We start from the raw sequence: 24,560 nt of genomic DNA on the forward strand, positions 1-24,560 counted from the left end.
ACACCTTGTAGTCCATGCCCCGAAAAATGTAGGCTGTTCACTCAGTGTATATGACAACAGGATTCAACACATACGGACCTTGAAGTTGTGGTAGAAAAAGACTGCCTAGATAAAGTTGACTCATACTTTACCTTGTTACTGTATCATTCCAAGTGCTCTCAGCTGTAAAGCTACTCAGCTGTTCTAGATCATGTTTAAATTGAAAGGGATTGTGCTGGATTTCAGGATGGGCTGTATAGTGGGGCAGGAGGACAGTGGGCTAGCTAGGGCATTCCTTGTGATGATGTTTGATGTACAGTATATTGGATTTCAGCAACTGTACCCTGAAAAGTGGGGTCATCTCTTCTAGACTTCCACTGAATCCACTGAATAACCACCTGTGCATGAGAGTGGTGTCAGCTTTTATGTTATCCACCACCATTATTCAACATTTAAACACATTTTTGGGGAGAAACCATAGTAATGCTGCTACTTTGAGTAGACACACATTTGCTCTGTGATTTTGTGGCACTATGCTAACAGCTGTATTTGAAATCTCATTCTCTAGGTGTCCACTGCCAGGAGATGTCAGAAGACACCAAGAACCAAGCTCCCTTCCCTGTCTACCCCTCAGTAGGCTACCAGATCCTCAATGCAGACCACCTACTGCTGAGAGAGAATAGCCAAGAGCTGCTGGGGAACTCCGGCCTGCAGGCCCAGAGGCAGGCCTTCCTCATCACCAACCCCGGGGCGGGCCTCCTGCGGCCGGCCGTCAACGCCACGTATGGCCCCCTGTCTGTGGAGAGGCCTATCGGCCGAGAGCTGCTCCTCAGCGGCCGTAGGATCCTTCCTGTCGTCCTGGCCCGCCAGGTCCGCTCCTCCACGCCCATTGTCAGAATCCTCTTCCACATGCCCGATTTGGCCAGTGGAGGTGACGCTGGGATGAAGGCAGGGGAAAAAGAGGACAGGGGTAGTAGTGGGAGGAAGGGAGCGGCGGAGGAGGGGGCGCATTGTGTGACGGCGTATGCCTTCTGGGAGACACGGGAGGTGCGGGGGGCATGCCTGCTGTCCCCAGGGGGATTCTGTGTGGCCCAGTTGAAACCTGAGCCAGCCTGGTTCAGCCCCAGGGAAAGACTGGGAGAGGTGCAGGGGAATCCCGTAGAGATCTACTTCCAAAGCCGAAGGGACCGGACGGGCCAGTGTGTGCCCCAGGACAGCCTGCAGCGTGTGGGGGTAGGGAGGGGCGGCCCAGTGGGGTCTGGTATACCATTGAGGAGGGTAGGGAGTGTCAACCTCCTAAAGGCCTCACCTGGGAACCCTACATTTCTGCGTCTGAGACTAGGGGGAGCCTTGGTAGTCCAGACCTCCTCCAAACCACTGAGAACCACTGACGTGGCCACTTTCTATGTGTTCCTGTCCAATGTGTCTGCTGTGGAGAGCTTCACTCTTAGGTAAGAACACTGCTTGGATATAATGTTTGTCTGTGCGTCTCTCTCATTGCATAGCTAGAATATCCAGATCACAAATTAGCTATGAATGTTGTACGTACTATGTACATAATGTTGTTGATATGACTTCACTGTCTATATATTGTATTGTACTGCTTTGTGTGCAGAACATATTCTGTATATACTGATGCACTCTCAAACACTGATGACTATTGAGGATCAATTCTGCATCCTATTTGTTTAATGTGGGTTTACTAATACTACTAATATACATTTAATGTGTTACTGCGTCCCCTCTGTTACTATGATGCATGCTACCATGATGTGCTGTCCCCTGGCTCAGAACATAAATCCATATGTAACATTAAATGTATAAATATATAAATATATATTTTTTTATTGGATTATGAAAACATATAAAGAACACAACAAATGTTAACCTTTCATGTTAAGTGGATTTTATGAGTACAAAATACACTATATATACACACAAGTATATGGACACACCTTCACACCCTGTGGCTATTTCAGCCACACCCGTTGCTGACAGGTGTATAAAATCGAGCACACAGCCATGAAGAGCTCAGTGACTTTCAATGTGGCACCGTCATAGGGTGCCACCTTTCCAACAAGTCAGTTTGTCACAGTTCTGCCCTGCTAGAGCTGCCCCAGTCAACTGTAAGTACTGTTATTTTGAAGTGGAAATGGAGCAACAACACCTCAGCCGCAAAGTGGTAGGCCACACAAGCTCACAGATCGGGACCACCGAGTACTGAAGCGCGTAGCGCGTAAAAATCATCTGTCCTCGGTTGCAACACTCACTACCAAGTTACTTGGAGCATCATGAAATGGGTTTCCATGGCTGAGCAGCCGCACACAAGCCTAAGATTACCATGCGCAATGCCAAGCGGTGGCTGGAGTGGTGTAAAGCTCCTCGCCGTTGGTCTCTGGGGCAGTGGAAACGTGTTCTCGGTAGTGATTAATCACGCAACACCATCTGGCAGTCCGACGGACGAATCTGGGTTTGGCGGATGCCGGGGGAATGCTACCTACCCCAATGCATAGTGCCAACTGTAAAGTTTGGTGGAGGAGGAATAATGGTATGGGGCTGTCTTTCATGGCTTGGGCTACAGTAGGCTTCTTAGTTTCACTGAAGGGAAATCTTAACTCTGCAGCAAACATTGACATTCTAGATGATTCTGTGGCAACAGTTTGAGGAAAACCCTTTCCTGTTTCTGCATGACAATGCTCCCTTGCACAAAGCGAGATCCTATCAGAAATGGTTTGTTATGATCGGTGTGGAAGAACTTGACTGGCCTGCACAGAGCCCTGATGTCAACCCCATCGAACACCTTTGGAATGAATTGGAATACAAAACTGCGGGCCAGACCTAATCGCCTAACATCAGTGCCCGACCTCACGAATGCTCTTGTGGCTGAATGGAAGCAAGTCCCTGCAGCAATGTTCCAACATCTAGTGGAAAGTATTCCCAGAATAGTGGAGGTTGTTATAGAAGCGTAGGGGGACCAACTCCATATTAATGACCATGATTTTGGAATGAGAGGTTTGACTATCAGGTGTCCACATACTTTTGGTCTTGTTGTGTATGTTGGAGGAAGTTAGCAAAAGAAAATAAATAATTGGTGTCATTTTAGGCCTTGTGCGAAAAGTTTATCACCATGATGTATGGGAGAGGCACTTCATGAAGGATAAGTTCCATGCATTTAAATGGTAACTTAAGGCCACTTGATTGGCGCCAGGGCGTGTCTCCAAGGCCATGCTGTGGGATGGTTGAATGCTGGTGTGGCTGGGAGTCGTCTTGCAGTTCCGCTCCCTACACAGATTACAGACTTGTCGTATGCTAGTCCCCGTCTACTTCACTCCAGACTGAAAGAAGATCACAAGTCGCTCTTCCATAGATGGGGAAAATAATTGGGAAATTATTCGGCAGCCTTCATATCTTAACATCCCATTAATGTTTGAACGGGGATTTCTGAATATTTTAGTTCATAAATAATGCATCAATTTAATGGAGCAAGAAAACAAATAACTAACAGCTGCCTGACTCCTTTGGGCCGAAATGAACTTATTACGCAGGCAGCTCTATCGCGCCAAAACACACAATTCAATCTGTTTTGCAACAGCTCTACTCACTGCCTCGGATGCACATCACAGAGCAGAATAATATGGCTTTTATTGGAATGTTTTAGATGAGTATACTGAAAAACAGCAGAACATGCTCTATCTTCTGATACAGTGATATCCCAAAGCGTACCCTGACCTAGTGTTAATCCACAGTTCATATCCTATTATATGACTAAAAGGCACAGGGAGGGATATTCAGTACAGATAACAAAAGATGAAACCTCCACTAGATTAGTTATTGTTGAAATGGGACCTGTGACTGGCTGCCAAAAATGTTACAAGTTTAATCATCTCTGAACCTGAAACTGACCTGGATTTGTTGCATTGCGTCGGTGGGGATCGAGGAGAGTTGCGTGAGAGATGCCTACCCTCTCTGGTCACAATATTTATTTGAGAGATCAATCTGTTTGCCACCTGAACTTCCCAAATCCATTGACCCACTGCAGATGCTGTTGGCCTCTGTACTTGAGTCCCATTGCTCTTCATAGCCCATACTGGGATTTAGAGAGGGGAGACGAGTGAAGGGACTGAGCCGAGTGTTTTAAGGCCATGTGGAACCAGGTCTGAATTGGCTTGGCTCAGAGATGAGTGAATCTTCCTTGGGGAAATCCCTGCTCCACTTCACTCCTCCAGGCCCAAGATTGAGTCCAAACCCCAAGGGTTATGGCAGATAATCCCTGTTCTGATTGAAAACGATTCGAGAGGTTAACCCTTTGGGTGGAGATGATCTGACCACCGTTCCATTACTGCCTCCTGGACTTATGTTTGTGTGCGGTCGTAAATGTGTGAGGTGTGTGTGCAACTGTGTTTGTTGGTAGTTCCAGTCCCACAGTCATTGGAACAAGGCTCTCAATTACAGTAAGCGTATTTGCTGCTCTACCTCATAGCCAGTACTCAGAGACCATCAGGAAAAAGTAGCATCTGTCATATTTGAGTAAAAGTAAATATACCTTAATAGAAATTGACTCAAGTAAAGGTCACCCAGTAAAATTCTAAAAGTATTTTAGTAAAAGTCTAAAAGTATTTAGTTTAAAATATACTTTTAAAAAAAGTATAAATAATTTCAAATTCCTTATATTAAGCAAAACAGATGGCACAATGTTCTTGTTTTTTAAATTACGGAAAGCCACAGGCACACTCCAACATTCAGATTGGACATTTTCCAAACTAAGCATGTGTGTTTAGTAAGTCCTTCAGATCAGAGGCAGTAGGGATGACCAGGGATGTTCGGTTGAATTTGACTATTTTCATGTCCTGCTAAGCATTTCAAATGTAACACGTACTTTGGGGTGTCAAGGAAAATAAGTAAAAAAGTAAAAAATAAGTAAAAAATACAATATTTGATATAAATAGTAAAGTACAGATACCTCAAACTACTTAAGTAGTACTTAAAAGTATTTTTACCTAAGTACTTTACACCACTGGAGACCATCCATTCCCAGTCTGTCCAAAGTGGCTATCCCTTTTGCTCTTTCCCTCTATGAAAAAGCCCACAGTACAATATCAGCATATACCGAGATCATACGCTACAATGTATATTAAACTTGAACTTATTTGATATTCTCTACAAAGCCTTATAGAGTTACTTGTGGAATTAATTTCAATATTTTTGGTGACCGAATTGGATTCTTCTCATATCAGTTTCTTTATAAACACTGTGTATTTCATTTGAATGAAGAAGAAAAAAATGATACCAAGCTTACATTTACCAAGCTCACTCCTCTAGCCTAAACCCTTAAGACTGTTAGAATCATCAAAATCAAAAAATCTGAAATTAAAATGTCAGAAGCTAAATATAAGGGTAGAGAGTCTTAGCGAGTGTTTACATTAGATATGAAGTGAACTCGGAATACCAAATCCAGACACCTACTGTAATCTATGAAAATGAGCCCACTCTGTTTGTCCTCCTGCTGGATGGTTGGCTGGGAAAATTAGCTCGCTGGAAATGACGGTTGCCTGGCAGTTCATTTTCCACAAGTAATTTACTTTGCCCTGTAGAATTGTGGGTAACCTAAGGACATTTCAGGCAGCCTTATTTTTTTTATCTGCAACATTTTTTGATTGCTTAGTCCAAAGGAATTAATACTTTGTCAAATTCAGGCCATGGGATGCTAACATTGTGTATTTTGAAAAGTGCTATTTTAGTGATGAGTTTGTGCTGTGCTTTAAGGGAGGTACAGGAAGTCTCCGGCAGCAGTCTATTTAGCTGATAGCGTGTTGGCTGTTCCACACTAAATAGATTGTAAACGTGGGATATGTGAAGGTAGTAGATGAAGAGTGGAGCTGTAAAACATCACAAATGAGATGATGATGAGTTGACTTTGAGGAAGTCACACAGACAGCTCTATCAAGTCTCCCTTAATTCCCCCCCCCCTTTTCTACGTGATCTCAGGCAAAGGATTTATTTAATCAACCTCCTCATTGACTCTTGTTTCCTTTACCATCCTGATCTCATACTTAGACTGTTTACTGATCCAGCCAGGCTTAAAATAGACTGTTGTCATCTGGCTTTGCCCCTGTTGGTCTGAATTCCTCCTGGTTCCTTGTACTGGCCAACTAGATTGAGCTATATGTGTAAAACAAAATGTCCTAATTTATCTTACTGGAAAAATCCACTCAAACTATCTTTTAGTATTTTTTTCATTAGTCCACTGTAAATATATTCCACAAAATGTTTGCATGTCAGCAGTCAAGTTTAGCAGATGTAGGACTTTCAAGCAGGCTGTGTTTTTGCCGTTTTTGACTGAATTTCTCTTTTAACAGGAGTAATGATATGTTTGGTTGGTATATTGTTTGGCTGTGATGCTGGTCTTGCCTCAACAAACCTAGCTGAGAGTTGATTAGTCTGGCTCCTGACCCATGCCTCGGCCCTGCCTGGGTTAGTATTGATCAGAATATCAGCTGTCACAGAGCACCAGTCTTTGTATGTTTGACTGACTAACACACCTCTGCAGGAGGACAGGACAGGGGGAGGGTGTGTGTGTGTGTGTGTGTGTGTGTGTGTGTGTGTGTGTAACCCCTCTTATCATATTTTATGAAGTTGCCTTGCTAGTGTGTTTGTGGAGATTAGGAGTTGTATGTCTGGCAGCGTGTGACTTTAAGCCACTGGGCTTTCACTTCATGACCACACTATTCTGATGTCCTCCCCATTATCTGAATATGTTCCCCTCTAATACAATTGCTGTAATAGACCTAATGGAGAAGTATTTCTGTCTTTGATCCCGTTTGTGCTGTTTCAAACAGTCAACTCACTTTAAAGAATAATGAAATGTTAGTACTTTATAAGACAACACCCTGCTAAGCAATTAGTATTCCAATCGCAAATTCAAATACTTGCCTATGAAAGCAAATAATTTCTGTCTGACACACACACACACACACACACACACCACTGATGGGCGCTATCTGATATTATGATCCACAGCTTCATCACATGCCAGTCACATTAATGCCACATAAAGAGCATCAGTGATTCCTATCACATGTGTGTTTAAAGGTGACAGGCAAAAGTCTCCACAAAACTATAACACTTAATAATAATGCTCATGTAGGCTTCATTAAATTAGCCTCCACACACCAAAAAATATGACTACATTTTAGCTGTAATTTCTACTTTTTGGTGAATGTCATTTTCTGTCCATAGAATTCAAGGATGACGTAATTTGAGGGCAAAAGGAAAATAACAATTGCTCACTGGAAGGAACTCAAGCTACAGGCATGGCTTTTATGAGTAATTTTCTGGATCAGAAATTAAACAAATGACACTGACATGATCTGGGAAATAAACATGTATGTCAATAATGATTATACTCATATGCAGCTAATGCAGCTAAGGTCACCTGTGATATAAGTCAGTGTTCAACGTTCATCAATGTCTGATGACGGGGAAACCAGACACTAGGGACAACAGTAAGCACTGTTACCTTGAAGTAGGTTTTGGTTTTGGCTTTGCTAGGGCATTGTAGACAGGGATGGCGTATGGGTGTAAGCATGTTCGAATCCAGCGACAGAAAGTTGTTTTTGAGATGTTTGTTTTAAGCCTATCCCAAACCTTAACCCTTACCTTAACCATTTGGAGTTAATGCCTAACCTTAAGATTTCAGAGTTAATGCCTAAACTTAACCTAACCTAAAAAATATTCAAATAATGCTTAAACTTAATCTTTAAACACTTTGAAAGTTGATGTTTGGAACAACTTCGTAATTTGAAGTTTGCGAAACATGAAAGAACGTCTAATTATGACATGAGACTGTGAAAGCAAGTAGAGATAATGAGATCCAGTATGATCTAGCTAGTTAGTTAGCTAGCTATAGCTAGACAGTGTATTCCCAATCAATTTGATGAGGCTCCCATTCATACGGCTAAGATTAGCTGAATGTTTTAGTTGATAATAATTGTTGGATGATACAACACATGTACAGTATAATGAATGTTAGCTAGCTAGTTACCTAGCTAATATACTTAGTTTACTTCTTGGGAAACAATATTTCTGCTATCTAGCTAGCCATTTTTGCTGCAGCCAGCAAGCTGTCTAATCAAAATGTGGCTAACTACCACGTTAAAATAATTGAGCTATTACTGGTCAATTGTTACCATATATAGCTAGCTAGACCCTTTCGGACAATCGTACTGTGAACACAAGGTTAGCAAACATTAGCTAGCCCAAGTGTGGCTTAGCTAACCAAGAACATCCATGATCATGATCTCTCCTGCTGAAACTGCTTTGATAAGCATTTTCTCAATCACAAATACTCTTACCACTTTGAGCTGTACATAATTAAAGATCACTTAAATAGTAGTGTCATTTCAAGTGATTTATTATAGTTAGCTAGAAGGAGAACAGCATCGTGTCTTCTCATTCTGCAGCATAAATCTGACCGACCACCAACTGTCACACTAACCAAGTATCCGTCAACAGTTTTTACGTGAGTAAAGTCATAACATTAAAAAAAAAAAATATCACAACAGCTGTGACGGAAACAGGACGTTTCGGTACAATCATTTGGACATGGTGGAATCTTTTTGTGTCGGTAAAATGAATTATGCGGGAAATGGCAGCGACAACTCCTTTGTGTGCAAATACTGATATAATAATCCAAGTTTATTTTGATATGATGGCTAACGCGGTGATGGTGTGTCCTCCCACTATGACTTGAGAAACAATGCAATTTATTAGGCTACAGATGAAATAAGTTACGATGAACATCACAGTGAGGTGAAAGTGAACTGTGATCTCAATGCTCTTTTCCAATAAATATCGAGGGTCTTCTGGTGACATGATGATCGAAGCTTCACAGCCTTTTGACAAATACAAATATTCTTCTTCTTCTTATCCATAATAATCTCATTATGTAGACTTGCCTACCCGCACAGCCTGACCTCATTATATCTGTGAGCTGTTTGTCTAGAGCACACTAGCCAAGACCAGGGTAGGCACATTTGCTGTTTAACTTTCAAATAGAGTTGAAAATGCGATGGAAACTTATTGAACTTTTGATTTTTATTCGGTACATGAAAACTTAAGTACATTTTGTGTGCACTACATCGCCATGCGCTGATTTTTGTCCACTAAAAGTAAATTTGGTGGACACACACCACTGTTGAGAAAATAGAGTATTTGCATGAAAATCTGTCGCCAATTGGATCAAAACCTAGCTAGTTTTGTGAAAAATGAAAACTACTTTGAAATTGCTGGATCAAATGTAAAATAGAGTTCTGATTTTGTTTCACATACTAGAAATGTGTGAAATTGTGCACTAAAATCATACAATTTTTAAAATTTTCCAATAATTCCAATAGAGCAAATTGACAGGTACCTATTTTAGTGTTATATCAAGGATACAAAATCTACCCTGACCAAAATATTATTGCAGATCATTTTATGATGTATTTAGCTATTGTATTGTTGTAGAAAGGTTTGGAAAAACAGGGACATCTTTGCCTGTCACCTTTTAATGCTGATGGGTTCTGACAAATAATCATGATTTAATCATCTTTTCTAGGAAAGGTATTTCATTCCTGTTGAGATAGATGAGAGCGATAAATCAGTGACCTTTATCTCGCTGATGGAAGATGTGAAACTCCATATTACTTTACTTTATTTAGATCAGTATTATATTAACTAGATGCTCTCACATGTAGTGGCCTCCAGTTCTCAGTGTAGTGGCCTCCAGTTCTCAGTGTAGTGGCCTCCAGTTCTCAGTGTAATAAATATGTACAAGTAGGGATTTGTAAAAAAAAAAAAAAAAAGTTAAAAAAAAAAGGCACTGACTGCGTAAACATTTCAATGGTGGTTTTGACTAAATTCAACTTCCAGGCAGCCCCTGGTCGGCCTTCAAAATCTATCACTAGGTCTCCTCCCACGCCTTGAAGTCTCACGTGTCTCTGTTCTGTCCCCTATCTAAGCCTTTATGTTCGCTGGGAGGAACAGACAAGCTGTCTGGCCTATGGATTGAGTCGAAAAAAGCTTAAGGCAGAGCGGAGAGAGCTCCAGGGCCATGTTGCACAGCTGGAAGAAACCCAAAAGGAGATTAGTGCTTCCTTAGGCCACACAATCAACGGGCCTGATTAAGAAACAATGTTACAGGCACTTCTCCATTTAGATACACACACACACACACACACACACACACACACACACACACACACACACACACACACAATGACGGAGACAAATGGGCCTGGTCAAAGTACTGCACTACATAGGGAATAGGGTGCCATTTGGGATACAGACTCAGTCAGCCCAGACTCGGCCAGGACAGAATCACTCCATCTAAATAAGCTTGTATGTTTTCACACAAAGAGAAACACACAGATGACTATATGTATTACATCACATTAAACATATATTGCAAATGTATATTCTGTACTGGACAGATTGACATACATTTAGGTTATATCGGTTATATCTCACACACATACACAAGATTAAAGACTTACTTTGACTCCTTGTACTCCTTGTACCCACCCACGAGATGTATCCCATTATGCCTGGCGAAAACCAAACACTGCATTCCACAGTAAGAACCTAGGGGAGGTTCAGGACCTGAACGTCGGCACTGTATGTGCATTGCGGGGAGGTTCAGGTCCTGAACCTCCCCTAGGTTCTTACTGTGGAATGCAGTGTTTGGTTTTCGCCAGGCATAATGGGATACATCTCGTACAAAACGTTGACTGAAGTTTGCCAAAAAGCACCAGGAAGCACCTGGATGATCATCAAGACTCTTGGAAGAATGTTGTATGGACAGATGAGTCCAAAGTATAACTTGGGTACCATTATTCCTGACAAAAACCAAACAATGTATTCCACAGTAAGAACCTTATACCAATTGTCAAGCATGGTGGTGGTGGTAGTGTGATGGTTTGAGGATGCTTTGCTGCCTCAGGACCTGGACGACTTGTCGATATAGAGGGAACCATGACTTCTGCTCTGTATCAGAGAATTCTCAAATCAAATCAAATGAAACTTTATTTGTCACATGCGGTGAATACAAGTGGTAGACCTTACTGACCAACTATGACCAACCTTTCAAAGCACTTCATGGCTACCGACGTGAGTGCTACAGGAGAATATCAGGCCATCCAACTTTGCGCTGAAGCGCAGCTGGGTCATGCAGCAAGACAATCATCCAAAACACACAATCAAGTCAACATGAAAATGGCTCAAAAGAAACACATTTGAAGTTTTGGAATGGCCTAGTGAAAATCCAAACGTAATCCCAATTGAGATGTTGTGGCATGACTTTAAATGAGCAGTTCATGCTTGAAAACCCACAAATCTCTGTTCGGCATGGAAGAGTGGGCCAAAATTCCTCCACAGCGATTTGAGAGATTGATCAACAACTACAGGAAGTGTTTTGTTGGACTCATTGCAGTTTAAGATGGCTCAACCAGTTATTGAGTGTAAGGGGGCAATTGTTTTTTCTCACAGGGACATTGGGTGTTACATAACTTTGTTTATGAAATAAGTATGTCATTGTTCACTTAGGTTACCTTTATCAAATATTAGGTTTTGGTTGAAGATCTGATAACATTCAGTATCAAAAATATGCAAAAGTAGAGAGAATTAGAAAGGTGCAAATATTGTTTCACAGCACTGTACATGCTTATTAAATCATTCCAGGAAGTCTGATGACAAGATCTCCATGGTCAGGAAATGTTAGAGAGCATTCTTTACCTACACTGGGTCACCCCATCCTAGGGAGTTTGTATGAGGGCCTCGTACTGCCACCCTGCCTGGTCCTCCCACCCTTACAGGCGTGTAATGAGGGCTCCTGCACTGCTGTTGACTGTATAGATAGACGGGATGATATCACACAGCAGATTAAATGATCAGTGGTTCCCCAGCAAGCAGCTAGTGCTGATGGGAATAAGATGTGCCTGCTGATTCTCGGTTTGCAGGCAGGGAGGTAAACATCACTTCTCCGATGTCTTTCAGCACACCTCATTAGAACACACACACACGCACATGCATGCACGCACACACATACACACACCAGCCAAACAGTGGTAATAACATGTTGATCTTCTTTCAAATTGAACTTTCACCAACCAGCGAGCTTTAGATGCTGAGCGCAGAGCAGTGCAACTTCCATAGACAAACATTGGCATTAGAATGAACTGTAATGAAGAGTGACGTTTAACTTGGCACCATTATAGGATTACACCTTTCCTAAAAGTCAGTTCGTCAAATGTCTGCCCTTCTAAAGCTTCCCCGGTCAACTGTAAGTGCAGTTATTGTGAGGTGGAAACGTCTAAGAGCAAAAACGGCTCAGCCGAGAAGTGGTAGGCCACACAAGATCACAGAACAGGACCGCCAAGTGCTGATGCGCATAGCACGTTAAAATCATCTGTCATCGGTTCCAACACTCACTACCGAGTTCTAAACTGCCTCTGGAAGCAATGTCAGCACAAGAACTGTACGCCAGGAGCTTTATGAAATGGGTTTCCATGGCTGAGCAGCCTGCACACAAACCTAAGATCACCATGCGCAATGCCAAATGTCGTCCAACATCAGTGCCCAACCTCACTAATGCTCCTGTGGCAAGTCCCCGCAGCAATTTTCCAACATCTAGTGGAAAGCCTTCCCAGACGAGTCGAGGCTGTTACAGCAGCACAGGGGGAACCAACTCCATATTAATGCCCATGATTTTGGAATGAGATGTTCGACAAGCAGGTGTCCACATACTTTTCGTCATGTACTGTACGTCAGGCTTCAAACATTATCTGAGGTTCTCAGGTGGTCTTAGATAGACCCACCTCCCCTGCAGCAGATACATCATGGGTCAATAATACTCAAACAGAAACGTGGAGATTCTGTTGATATCAACTCAAGTAGCCTGTGTTTGTACAGTATGTGTGTATGTCAACTGACCTGTGTGTGTTACAGTAACTGTGTGTCTGTGTGTTCCAGAGCCACAGTGAGGAAGGGGATGTCATTCAGTACAGTGAGGCCCAGTGACTCAGCCTTATGGGACATCACCCTGGAGTCTGGCAGAGGGGGCGCAAACACCATCTCTGCCGTGTGTCAGAGGAAAACCACCACCACCGGGAAAAGGTGTGTGTTCAAGAATGAGATTGGTTCCTAACCAACCTCTATTGAATTTAAAAGAATGAAGCTACAAATGGTTCTGAAGTTCTTATTCGTTACAAAACTGCATGATTGCCAAATTTCTAAAAGCCCTCCACTTTCTTAAATGGCCTTCCTCTGTCCTGTTACCACTGACTGATGTAAGTAGTGGATGATTGTTGATGCACAGCACGTATCGAAGACAAGGGTAGAATAAACAAACAGGTTTGTTATAGATCGCTGAGAATTCTCCTTGTTAAAACATCAGGATTTATTTGAACCTTTATTTAACTTGGCAAGTCAGTTAAGAACAAATTCTTATTAACAATGACAGCCTAGGAACAGTGGGTTAACTGCTTTGTTCAGGGGTAGACGATAGATTTTTATCTGTCAGCTTGGGGATTCGATCCACCAACCTTCGGTTACTGGCTCAACGCTCTAACCACTAGGCTACCTGCCACCCCATCCATTTAAAATAGGAAGAAGGAAGAAATTGCAAATCTAGAATTTTGATCGAGGAATAAAACTATTGAATTTCATCAGTTGCCTTGTTGGTGTGGTCATGGCATTTTTGCGACAGCCTGTTATTGTATGAAGCAGGTCTATGTTACATTGTGATGAATCACTCTCATTTTAAATAGACTGAAGGGACTATTCAAATTCCTCATTAGGGAACTATTTTAACAGATACAGTATATGTGACATAGTTATTTGCTTTAGGCAGTAATTCCCCTGATTTACATTAGATATATTATTATGAGACCCGGTGATTTCCCTGGTCAGGTGAGGTCATGTGGTCAGGAAGAAACTCTTGGCCCTAGTTATAATCTTATGCAATTTGCACCGGTTTCCCGGACAGAGATCAAGCCTAGTGCTGACTAAAAAACACTCCCCAATGAACAATATTAATTGAAATAGACTATATGACTAATCTTTTACCTGGGAAACCAGCCCTATAACTACAAGGAATAACATACAGTAGTTGACAATGCAAATCAGTTGTTTGTAATCCTCTGAGATTATGATGACATCAGTAAGAACGTTAGTATTCCTGCTGTCTACCACAGTGGGGGAGGGATCAACTGGTTTAATGTGAACACGTTAAAACCCTCAAACTCAACTCTGGACCTCGAAGCCTGTTCCACTGCATTTTTTTCATTGTTCCCCTCTAATCGGGGCCTTCTTTAGATCTGGGATACCAGGTAGTTGCAATTCATTATCAGGTAGAACACAAAATTAGCAGGCTCCGGACCTCGTAGGGCAGGTATTCCCAGGGGTACGCGCATTGCTGTCGGGTGTACGAATACATTTTAAAAATGTGATTTATTTCTCTTCACATTTTCAAACAGTACATTTATATTTTCCAACGGGGCTATACATTTGTGTGTTTTTTTTCTTTCCTGATAAGCCTAGTTTCACTGCCAAAAATAAAATGTAACCATCTAGTGTTTAGCAAAATAGCAACACAATGTCAAATAATTAACATCCAATCATATTAACCGTTACTCTCTCACAGTAAACCTTCACTCTTGCGCAGACATTTAGAAACTAAACATGACAATTGGAAAAATAAGCGACAGGAGTTTTTTGAGCGAGAATAAAGACGTAGAAAAGCAACAGATACCATTAATAAGAAAGGGCTAGAAGTGTCTTATATGGTGAGCTACCGAGTGGCTAGGACAGGCAAGCCCCATACTATTGTGGAGGACTTAATTCTTCCTGCTGCCACGAATATGGCTGGGACAATGCCGGGGGAAAAGTCCCAAAAAACTATACAGACAATTACTTCATCAAACAACACTGTTTCACGACGCATCAGTGACTTGGCAGGATATGTTTTGAAACAATTACTGCTTCACGTACATGCCAGTGAATTATATGTGTTACAGTTGATTGAGTCAAAAGATGTGGCGGGCCTGGCACAGCTCCTGGTATATGTCCGTTACGTTTATGGGGGGTCAATTAAGGAGGACCCCCCATAAAGTACTGGACAGCTTTGTGACATCAAATTGGTGGTCAAGATGTGTTGGTATCTGTACTGATGGCGCAAAAGCCATGACAGGGAGATATAGTATAGTAGTAACGCGTGTGCAAGCAGTTGCTCCCGACGCCATTTGGGTACCCTGCAGCATCCACCGAGAGGCTCTTGCTGCCAAGGGAATGCCTGACAGCTTGAAAGACACTACAGTGAAAATTGTTATCTTTGTTAAAGCAAGACCCCTGAACTCTCGTGTATTTTCTGCATTATGCAATGAGTTGGGCAGCGACCATGTAATGCTTTTACAACGTGCTGGTTATCAAGTGTCAAAGAATTGACACATTCTTTTTAATTGAGTGACGAGCTTAAAGTTTTCTTTACTGACCATAATTTTCACTTGTCTGACCGCTTGCATGATGACGAGTTTCTCACACGACTGGCCTATCTGCGTGATGTTTACTTTCACCTGCGTGATCTGAATCTAGGATTACAGGGACTCTCCGCAACTACATTCAATGTGCAGGACAACATTGAAGCTATGATTAAAGAGCTCTTGGAGCTCTTTCTGTCTGCATGAACAAGGACAACACACAAGTCTTTCCGTCATTGTATGATTTTTAGTGTGCAAATGAACTCAAGCTTACGGACAATGTCAAATGTGATATAGCGAAGTACCTGAGTGAGCTGAGTATGCAATTACGCAGGTATTTTCCCGAAACGGACGACACAAAATACTGGATTCGTTATCCCTTTCATGCCCTGCCTACACTTACCGATATCTGAACAAGAGATCCTCATTGAAATTGCAACAAGCAGTTCTGTGAAAATTGAATTTAATCAGAAGCCAATGCCAGATTTCTGGATAGGGCTGCACTCAGAGTTTCTTGCCTTGGCAAATGACACTGATGCCCTTTGCAACCACATACCTATTTGAGATTGGATTCTCGGCCCTCACTAGCATGACAACTAAATACAGGCACAGACTGTGTGTGGAAAATGATTTAAGACTGAGACTCTCTCCAATACAACCCAACATTGCAGAGTTATGTGCATCATTTAAAAGACACCCTTCTCATTAACCTGTGGTGAGTTATTCACAATTTTTGATGGACAAATAAGGTTTTATATGTAAGATGGCTAAATAAAGAGCAACATCGAATAGTGTGTGTGTGTGTGTGGCAGGGTTTAAATGATGGCAACAAAAAAAGAGAGTGCACAGCTGGAGTTTGAATGTTTGAAGGGGTACAAGGACTATAAAAAGTTTGGGAACCACTCTCGTAGGGAGTTGAATACCCCTGGTTTAGAATGTCTCTTCATTATGTGATCTTGTAATCCCCCATCTTTATATCAGACACATGTTGTTAGTGACAACTCATGTCCATTTGTCAATTGTTATTTTGTCATTAAAGGCATTTGATCTATGTACTCAAGTGATGTACACAAGTCACTGCTGCCAATAGATTTGAGTTGCTATATTATTCATGTATGTATTTAATTGAAAACATTCTGAGAAGTTGGCACCATAACTGTAGATGACACTTAAGTTTTTTCTCATGGACACATGTAGAATTGTAACAGGCCAGGTAACGTGCATGTGTAAATCATCACATCTACAGTATTTATTGATGGACTGGACATGTTGGCTTTAGAGGACAGCATCACACAGCATCACGTGTCACATGATCAAAAATGTACCGTCAACAAGGAACATGCTGCTATCACAGCACTACCTGATCCAGATGGCAAAACAGACCTCTGCCCAGCAACCTCCCAGCACTTGCTCTCCCCCTCAGACACACACACACACACTCTCCAACCCGGCTCAGCGTGCCGCCCGTCCGACCCACTTATCTGTAATCATCAGTGCGTTATCCGGGCTTAAGCACTGGCTGGCTTGCTCCAGGGAAGATTAGGAGCCCAGATATTCCAAGTCCCAGCAGCTGTATTAACTAGTGAATAACCAGTGAACCAGAGGTCCCCCCCCCCCCCATGCATCCACTCTGGAACTGATGATAGGAAGCTATACAGGCTGTGACCACCAAAGCCCTCAGAGGGAAAATGTACACTTTTTTTCTCCTCCATTCCTGTCTAGTAGTAATTGAGTGGAATCATGGTGAAAATGGTCCCAATGAACCACCAAGACTCCTGTCCAATCACTTTTATTGAGAAAGAAGTGAATGTTGAGCAAAGCTATCTAGGAGGTCCTATCTGAGCATTAGAGATGCTGTCAAGGCTCTGACTGGTTTAAAAATCCTTAGGAGTCGATTGAGTTACCAGTGCGGCCGTCAAAATCCATCCGTTTAAGAAGGAGATATCAGGTTTTTTTCATGGGCTGCGTCTCAATCCACCTCATCCGCCTTCAGATACACCGCTGTTTGTCAGACCAGGAGACGTCCCGAAAATCGGTCTTCTCACAAAAACGTCTGTAGCATCAGAATGGTTTTACCTTAAGGCTAACATGAACACTCTATGGAAAGACGAGACTCTCACGAACACGATGCTATTCTCCGGGACTCGTCTGAAGGTAACCCGGTACCGGAAGTATGGAAGTAGTTTTATACCAACAAAAAAAGGGGATAAATATGTGTCCCAAATAAAATATATTTCCTGAGCTCTCCTAGATATAGGACAGACACTTCAAACTCTATTTTGACATTTGTGAATGTGTTATTCAATGTGTTTCTATGGGCTATAGTAGTAAAGGCAAAGTTAAATATTTGTATCTAAAATTATTATTTTATACATACAGGGGTCCTAAAATTCTAAACCAAATAGCTCAATGGTATGACCATTGAAGTGATGTTGACATCTGCTAGGTTGGAGGAACATGAACAACTATGATACCCAAACTATGACTGTCAACACTTACCTACACTACAGTATAACCAAAGTGTAGATTAAACCAGGATCGTTTTCATAATATCACTGGGACTTTGAATATGCATGTTAGATCTTGTTGATTGCAGCATTCATGTCCATTCATGAGCTGTGAAACATTGTATTGAATATGATTTTGTGAAAATCATTAGAATGCAGAACGGGACTGTAACTCTCTTCCAGGATTGTCAGGGGTCTGTTGGAGGTATTGCAGCTTGACTTTGAGACCAAGGAGTTGACTGATCAACAATCAGAGAGCCAGATGATCACATGGCGTTTTGAGACAGGAAACATCAAGGATGTCGGCATCATGAGGATCTATACCACTCAGAGAGACTACGTGGGTCTGGCACCACTGGTCATGGTGAGGAGTGTGTGTGTGTGTGTGTCAAATCACATTTTATTTGTCACATGCGCTGAATACAACAGGTGTAATGTGTGTGTGCTCGAGTGCGTGCGTGCATGTGTGGCATTTTATTACTATGTGTGCATGCATATCTTTGTGTGCCAGTTTGTATGGCACAGCAGCAGCTGCATTAACAGTAACACCACCACTGTATTATCCCTGCAGCTTAACTGTGAGTTGAATTAAACTCCCCTGGATGTGCAACTAAGTGTAGGCTGGGTGTACCATCATATTACCTCTATTGTTCTCTCATCGGGTTTGATGTTTTATGATGGCCATAAAGGAACAATAAAGCGTGTGTGTAAATGATTGGGAGAGCCCTGGAGAGGGGATGTCAGGGGGGGGGGGTGTTAATTGTTGACCGGCTGAGTGCCAGCTCCCTTGGCCTCTAGCTTTGATCAATTCTGTCCCAGGTCACACTCTCCCTCAGTCAGTGTTAATAAAGTTGGCGTTCATTGAGAGGATCAAACGGCTCCCATAGGTAGAAATGAACCATCTTTTTAATGAAGCCACAATGCATATTGATTTATAAAATGTCTCCCTAAGTATGTACTAAGTACAGATCTGGATTGTCAGAAGACGCTAATACCACCTGCAAACTTGTTTCCGAAATCAAGCACACTTCCATTACGTTTGTGAGTACTTTACACATTCACAGCAGTGTTTGTGCCACAAATCCCATTGAATTGCTTCAGTACAGTAGGTTTGTACCAATAGTCAGTTAGGTTTGGGTGACTTTCAGAGGCAGAACTAGAGCTTGTCCTTTCTGAATCGCGGTCAGCAGCTGTTGTGCTGTGCTGCTGAGTTTAGAACAGCTGACAGGCTGCCCTGCAACATCTGTCGAGTGCTTCAGTTAAATCTACACCAGGCCAGGGCATACAGGCATCATCCACTGTATCGACCCCTACAACTCATAGATTAGGAAGACATTTTATTAGAGAGCATCACGGCCAGAAAACCGTTTTGAATCAATGTTCAAAGAGAGGTTATGGAGCTACAAGAGAGATTTCATCAGCCATGGACTAACGTTGACTTGTCTATTCATGTTGAGAAGTTATACCTAGCAGTTAAACACAATAAACAGTACAAGGTAATGTGTGTGCATGTGATTGTGTGTGGGCATGCATTGGTGCATGCATGTGTATGTACAGTACATGCCAGTTTGTATGTATTTGTATGATAATCTGCCTGCCTGCCTCACACGGTCGCTGTGTCCTGTCTTGCCCCCTTGTAGGACAGTGACGTGCTGAACACAGCTGTTCTGACTGCTAAGAAGGTGTCTGTCCCAGTCAGGACTCTGGCTGTGGAGGCTGACGGCTCCGTCACTGATGTCACCAACTACACCAACTGCAGGTCCACTGATGAAAACGTGCTGAAGGTACAGCATTGGAACCCCTTTTTCAATATTCACTGTTTCCCTATGTTGCAAGATAACAAGTTGGGTATGGGCACCCACAACACAATAAAAACTCATACAAAACCATAGTTACACATCAATTAAAAACAACACCAAATCCTCCTCCACAGTAACTAAATACAACAGACTCTGAATACCCCATATACTCATAAACAGATCAATATTGTTAACCAGTTTGTAATAGGCAGTCCCCAAATACTGTTCTTTCGGGTCTTCCATATTGCTAATTTAGCTGCCCCTAACACATAATTAAGCAAAATAACTACACCCCTTCGACTAAACCTGTACTTTAGACCAAATATAAACAGTTGGGAAAAGAAAACCTCTCCCAAAGCTGAGAACCAAGAAGTGATCAGGTCAATCATCCCGACCAATCTGGGACACTGTAAAAACAGATGTGCCAGAGTTTCAGACCCAGCACAGAAAGGACACCCTTCCCCAACAGTAGGTTCCAGGTATACCAGATGCATAAAGGAAACCCTTCCCCAACAGTAGGATCCAGGTGTACCAGATGCATAAAGGAAACCCTTCCCCAACAGTAGGATCCAGGTGTACCAGATGCATAAAGGACACCCTTCCCCAACAGTAGGATCCAGGTGTACCAGATGCATAAAGGACACCCTTCCCCAACAGTAGGATCCAGGTGTACCAGATGCATAAAGGACACCCTTCCCCAACAGTAGGATCCAGGTATACCAGATGCATAAAGGACACCCTTCCCCAACAGTAGGATCCAGGTGTACCAGATGCATAAAGGACACCCTTCCCCAACAGTAGGATCCAGGTGTACCAGATGCATAAAGGACACCCTTCCCCAACAGTAGGATACAGGTGTACCAGATGCATAAAGGACACCCTTCCCCAACAGTAGGATCCAGGTGTACCAGATGCATAAAGGACACCCTTCCCCAACAGTAGGATCCAGGTGTACCAGATGCATAAAGGACACCCTTCCCCAACAGTAGGATCCAGGTGTACCAGATGCATAAAGGACACCCTTCCCCAACAGTAGGATCCAGGTGTACCAGATGCATAAAGGACACCCTTCCCCAACAGTAGGATCCAGGTGTACCAGATGCATAAAGGACACCCTTCCCCAACAGTAGGATCCAGGTGTACCAGATGCATAAAAGACACCCTTCCCCAACAGTAGGATCCAGGTGTACCAGATGCATAAAGGACACCCTTCCCCAACAGTAGGATGCAGGTGTACCAGATGCATATTGGTGGCTATGGCTCCATGTATTATCCTCCATTGGAGGTCAGCTGTCCTCTTTTCATTAGGCAGTTTGTGAAAGAGGCTCTTCAAAATGCCACATCCCTGGTGGCGTGCAGGCCTTACGGGACTTGACAAGAACTCTCCAAGCCTGCATAACATACTCATAAAATGGAGTCAGGCCAGGCAAATCACCCCCCCCCTCCATCTTTAAGAGGAAAATGTGCTTGTCTTAGCCCAAACAGCCCGCTCTCCTCATCAATGTGTAGGCTGTGTCGACCCAGCTAGAACCGTCACAGTACAACAGTCTCTGGGCTGCTTGAAGACGGAAAGCCATGATCCTGGAAGAAATGTCCACCAAACCTTGCCCACCCTCGTGCAGTGGCAAGTACAGGGCTAAAGCTTTAATCCAATGTTGTCCAGACCAGAAGAAATTGACAAAGGGTCCTCTGAAGCTCTTGTATCAGACCCCCCCGGTGGCTGTAAAATCATTGGTCTGTGCCACAGGGTAGAGGCAGCAAGATTATTAGCTACCAGTACTCTTCCCCTATAAGACAGCTGGGGTAGCAACCATTCCCACCTTGACAGTCTGGCACACACTTTCACCAATACACCCTCCCAAAACATGACATCATGTAACAACTTAACATTAAAATACCAGTAAGATGATGACCTTAGTGGACAGGACAAGTGAATATCAACAGTAACAATATGGTGATCAGAGAAACCCACAGGAGTAATGTCACACCTTCCAACCCTACAACAGTAGTGATCAGATACATACAACCTGTCTAACCTTCCAACCCTACTACAGTAGTGATCAGATACATATAACCTGTCTAACCTTGCTGCAATGACACAACCTTCATTAACTTTTAGCCATGTGTACTGCCTAACTTTTGCATTCCTTACTCTCTACACATCAGAAAGCTCAAACTCAGTTAATAGACCAGACAGGCAAGTTGCTGACCGCAGATGAGGTTCTTCAGCAGTGCGGTCAACAGTAAAATCTACTGTACAATTCCAGTCCCCCCCTAAAACCATGCACCCCTCTTGGTCACACTCTCTTAAGGTTTCCTTTATTTTATCAAATACAGCAATACGCTCTGTACCCTCATTAGGAGCATAAACATTAAAAAACAAATAAAAAACCCATAACATCCACCTTGACCAATAAAACCCATCCCTTGACAATCTCTGTTGTAGATACCACATTCACCCCTTAGCCTGAGGAAAACAAAATTGCCACCCCAGCACTGAAATTAGTACCATGACTGAGTACATGCCGCCCCTCCAACCACATACCCCAGTCAACCTCATTAGCCTCATCACTATGTGTCTCCTGTAGAAAAACTACATTAAGCCTTTTCTGTTTTATAACTTCTAATACCCAAGCCCTCTTATTCCTGTCCCTTCCCCCATTAATATTGAGAGAACCTTTCCTTAGTACCTCCATATAGAAAAGAGAAAGGAAAAGCAGATGAAACCAAAGAGAAAATAGACACCCTATGAGGCATGATCATTGTTTTAATTTTCTATTCAAATCAAATCAAATCAAATGTATTTATATAACCCTTCGTACATCAGCTGATATCTCAAAGTGCTGTACAGAAACCCAGCCTAAAACCCCAAACAGCAAGCAATGCAGGTGTAGAAGCACGGTGGCTAGGAAAAACTCCCTAGAAAGGCCAAAACCTAGGAAGAAACCTAGAGAGGAACCAGGCTATGTGGGGTGGCCAGTCCTCTTCTGGCTGTGCCGGGTGGAGATTATAACAGAACATGGCCAAGATGTTCAAATGTTCATAAATGACCAGCATGTTCGAATAATAAGAAGGCAGAACAGTTGAAACTGGAGCAGCAGCACGGCCAGGTGGACTGGGGACAGCAAGGAGTCATCATGTCAGGTAATCCTGGGGCATGGTCCTAGGGCTCAGGTCCTCCGAGAGAGAGAAAGAAAGAGAGAAGGAGAGAATTAGAGAACGCGCACTTAGATTCACACAGGACACCGAATAGGTCAGGAGAAGTACTCCAGATATAACAAACTGACCCTAGCCCCCCGACACATAAACTACTGTAGCATAAATACTGGAGGCTGAGACAGGAGGGGTCAGGAGACACTGTGGACCCATCCGAGGACACCCCCGGACAGGGCCAAAAAGGAAGGATATAACCCCACCCACTTTGCCAAAGCACAGCCCCCACACCACTAGAGGGATATCTTCAACCACCAACTTACCATCCCTGAGACAGGGCCGAGTATAGCCCACAAAGATCTCCTCCATGGCACAACCCAAGGGGGGGCGCCAACCCAGACAGGATGACCTATTAACCTGACCACGTTTCCCACTACCTTTTGCTGCTGTGACAGCAGTAACACATTTCCTCAAGTGAAAACGCTTCTTCACGTTCAACTGGTCTAACCCCACCGTCTTCTGTAACATCACAGCTGACCTCACAAACGTATCAATTTCAAAACAAATCTGCCAATTTGACAGATTTCCTAAAAGTCTGATCCAGTCTGATACAGGAACCCATTTACCTCCACTAGATTGTAAATTCGTGTCGTGGACCAGCTGCTATCATATCAAGAGATATCCATATCCTTCTCCTGATCCTCCTCAACTGAGGCGACAGACCACTGACTCCCTTCTACCACATCCCTCTCAATACTCCCCACTTGCACCCAATCACTAGTACCAGGCATCTCCTCCACTACCTGGGAGACTAGCCCCACCTGCACCCCCTCCTGTACCCCAGCACTCATACTGGGCACCTCCTCACCAGTCTGAGAAAATGGCTCTTCAGATCCATCCTTACCTTCTACAGCAATATTTTTCTGCTGCATAACATTTCCCTCTGGTACAAGTTGCAACTCTGTGCCCTCAACAGGACAACGAGGACCACCTGCGCACCTCCCTCTGCCTTCTCCCTTTTCGGGCAAGCATGTCGCTTATAGCCAACATCATCACACTCAGAACACCGTTGACTACCTGTACTAGCATGAGCCATATACAATCTGTTGTCATACTTGACCACCACGGCTTTATTCATCCATGACGCATAAGCAACATTCTCATATCCTACCTTCTCTCCTACGGCGACCAGAAACTCCTCCACAGGGAAGTCGAAGTGACAGGGACGGCGTCCCCATGTGGGTCTTCATCCCCGCCAAAACCAGGGTAATTTCGACACGAAAAACAATAGACTTAATTCTACCACAACAACTAAATAAAAAGAATGATAACCTTAATAATGCATAGGAAGAAAAGAAACGTAAAAGAAAAACCAAGATATCTAACTCTACACAACACTCGCACTCACTCACACAATTCCCAGCATGCACCAAACACGAGAGAGAGAGAGTCTTTTCAAGGTAAGCCCTGGAACTTTATCCAGTTTCTTTCATATCACTCTCTCTTCCCGATCAGTGACCCCTCTTAGAGTAAAGCACCTCACTGGGTCAGGGTAAAGGATGATCCCCGAGCATGGATACATTTCTATACACATAAATACAGATACAGTAAGA

General features: G+C 43.0%; 1 protein-coding gene across 1 annotated transcript in view; it reads left to right on the forward strand.

Annotated features, from left to right (window-relative positions):
- Window positions 1–24,560, forward strand: part of LOC109873578 (transmembrane protein 132D) — a 45,974-nt gene that overhangs the window by 13,167 nt on the left and 8,247 nt on the right. Inside the window, exons 2-5 of the mRNA XM_031809581.1 lie at window positions 548–1,430; window positions 12,985–13,128; window positions 18,179–18,359; window positions 19,636–19,779. Coding sequence (XP_031665441.1) covers window positions 548–1,430; window positions 12,985–13,128; window positions 18,179–18,359; window positions 19,636–19,779 — 1,352 coding nt within the window. The remainder of the gene's footprint in view (window positions 1–547; window positions 1,431–12,984; window positions 13,129–18,178; window positions 18,360–19,635; window positions 19,780–24,560) is intronic.

Source organism: Oncorhynchus kisutch, linkage group LG29 (assembly GCF_002021735.2).
Source record: "Oncorhynchus kisutch isolate 150728-3 linkage group LG29, Okis_V2, whole genome shotgun sequence".
Taxonomy (NCBI): domain Eukaryota; kingdom Metazoa; phylum Chordata; class Actinopteri; order Salmoniformes; family Salmonidae; genus Oncorhynchus; species Oncorhynchus kisutch.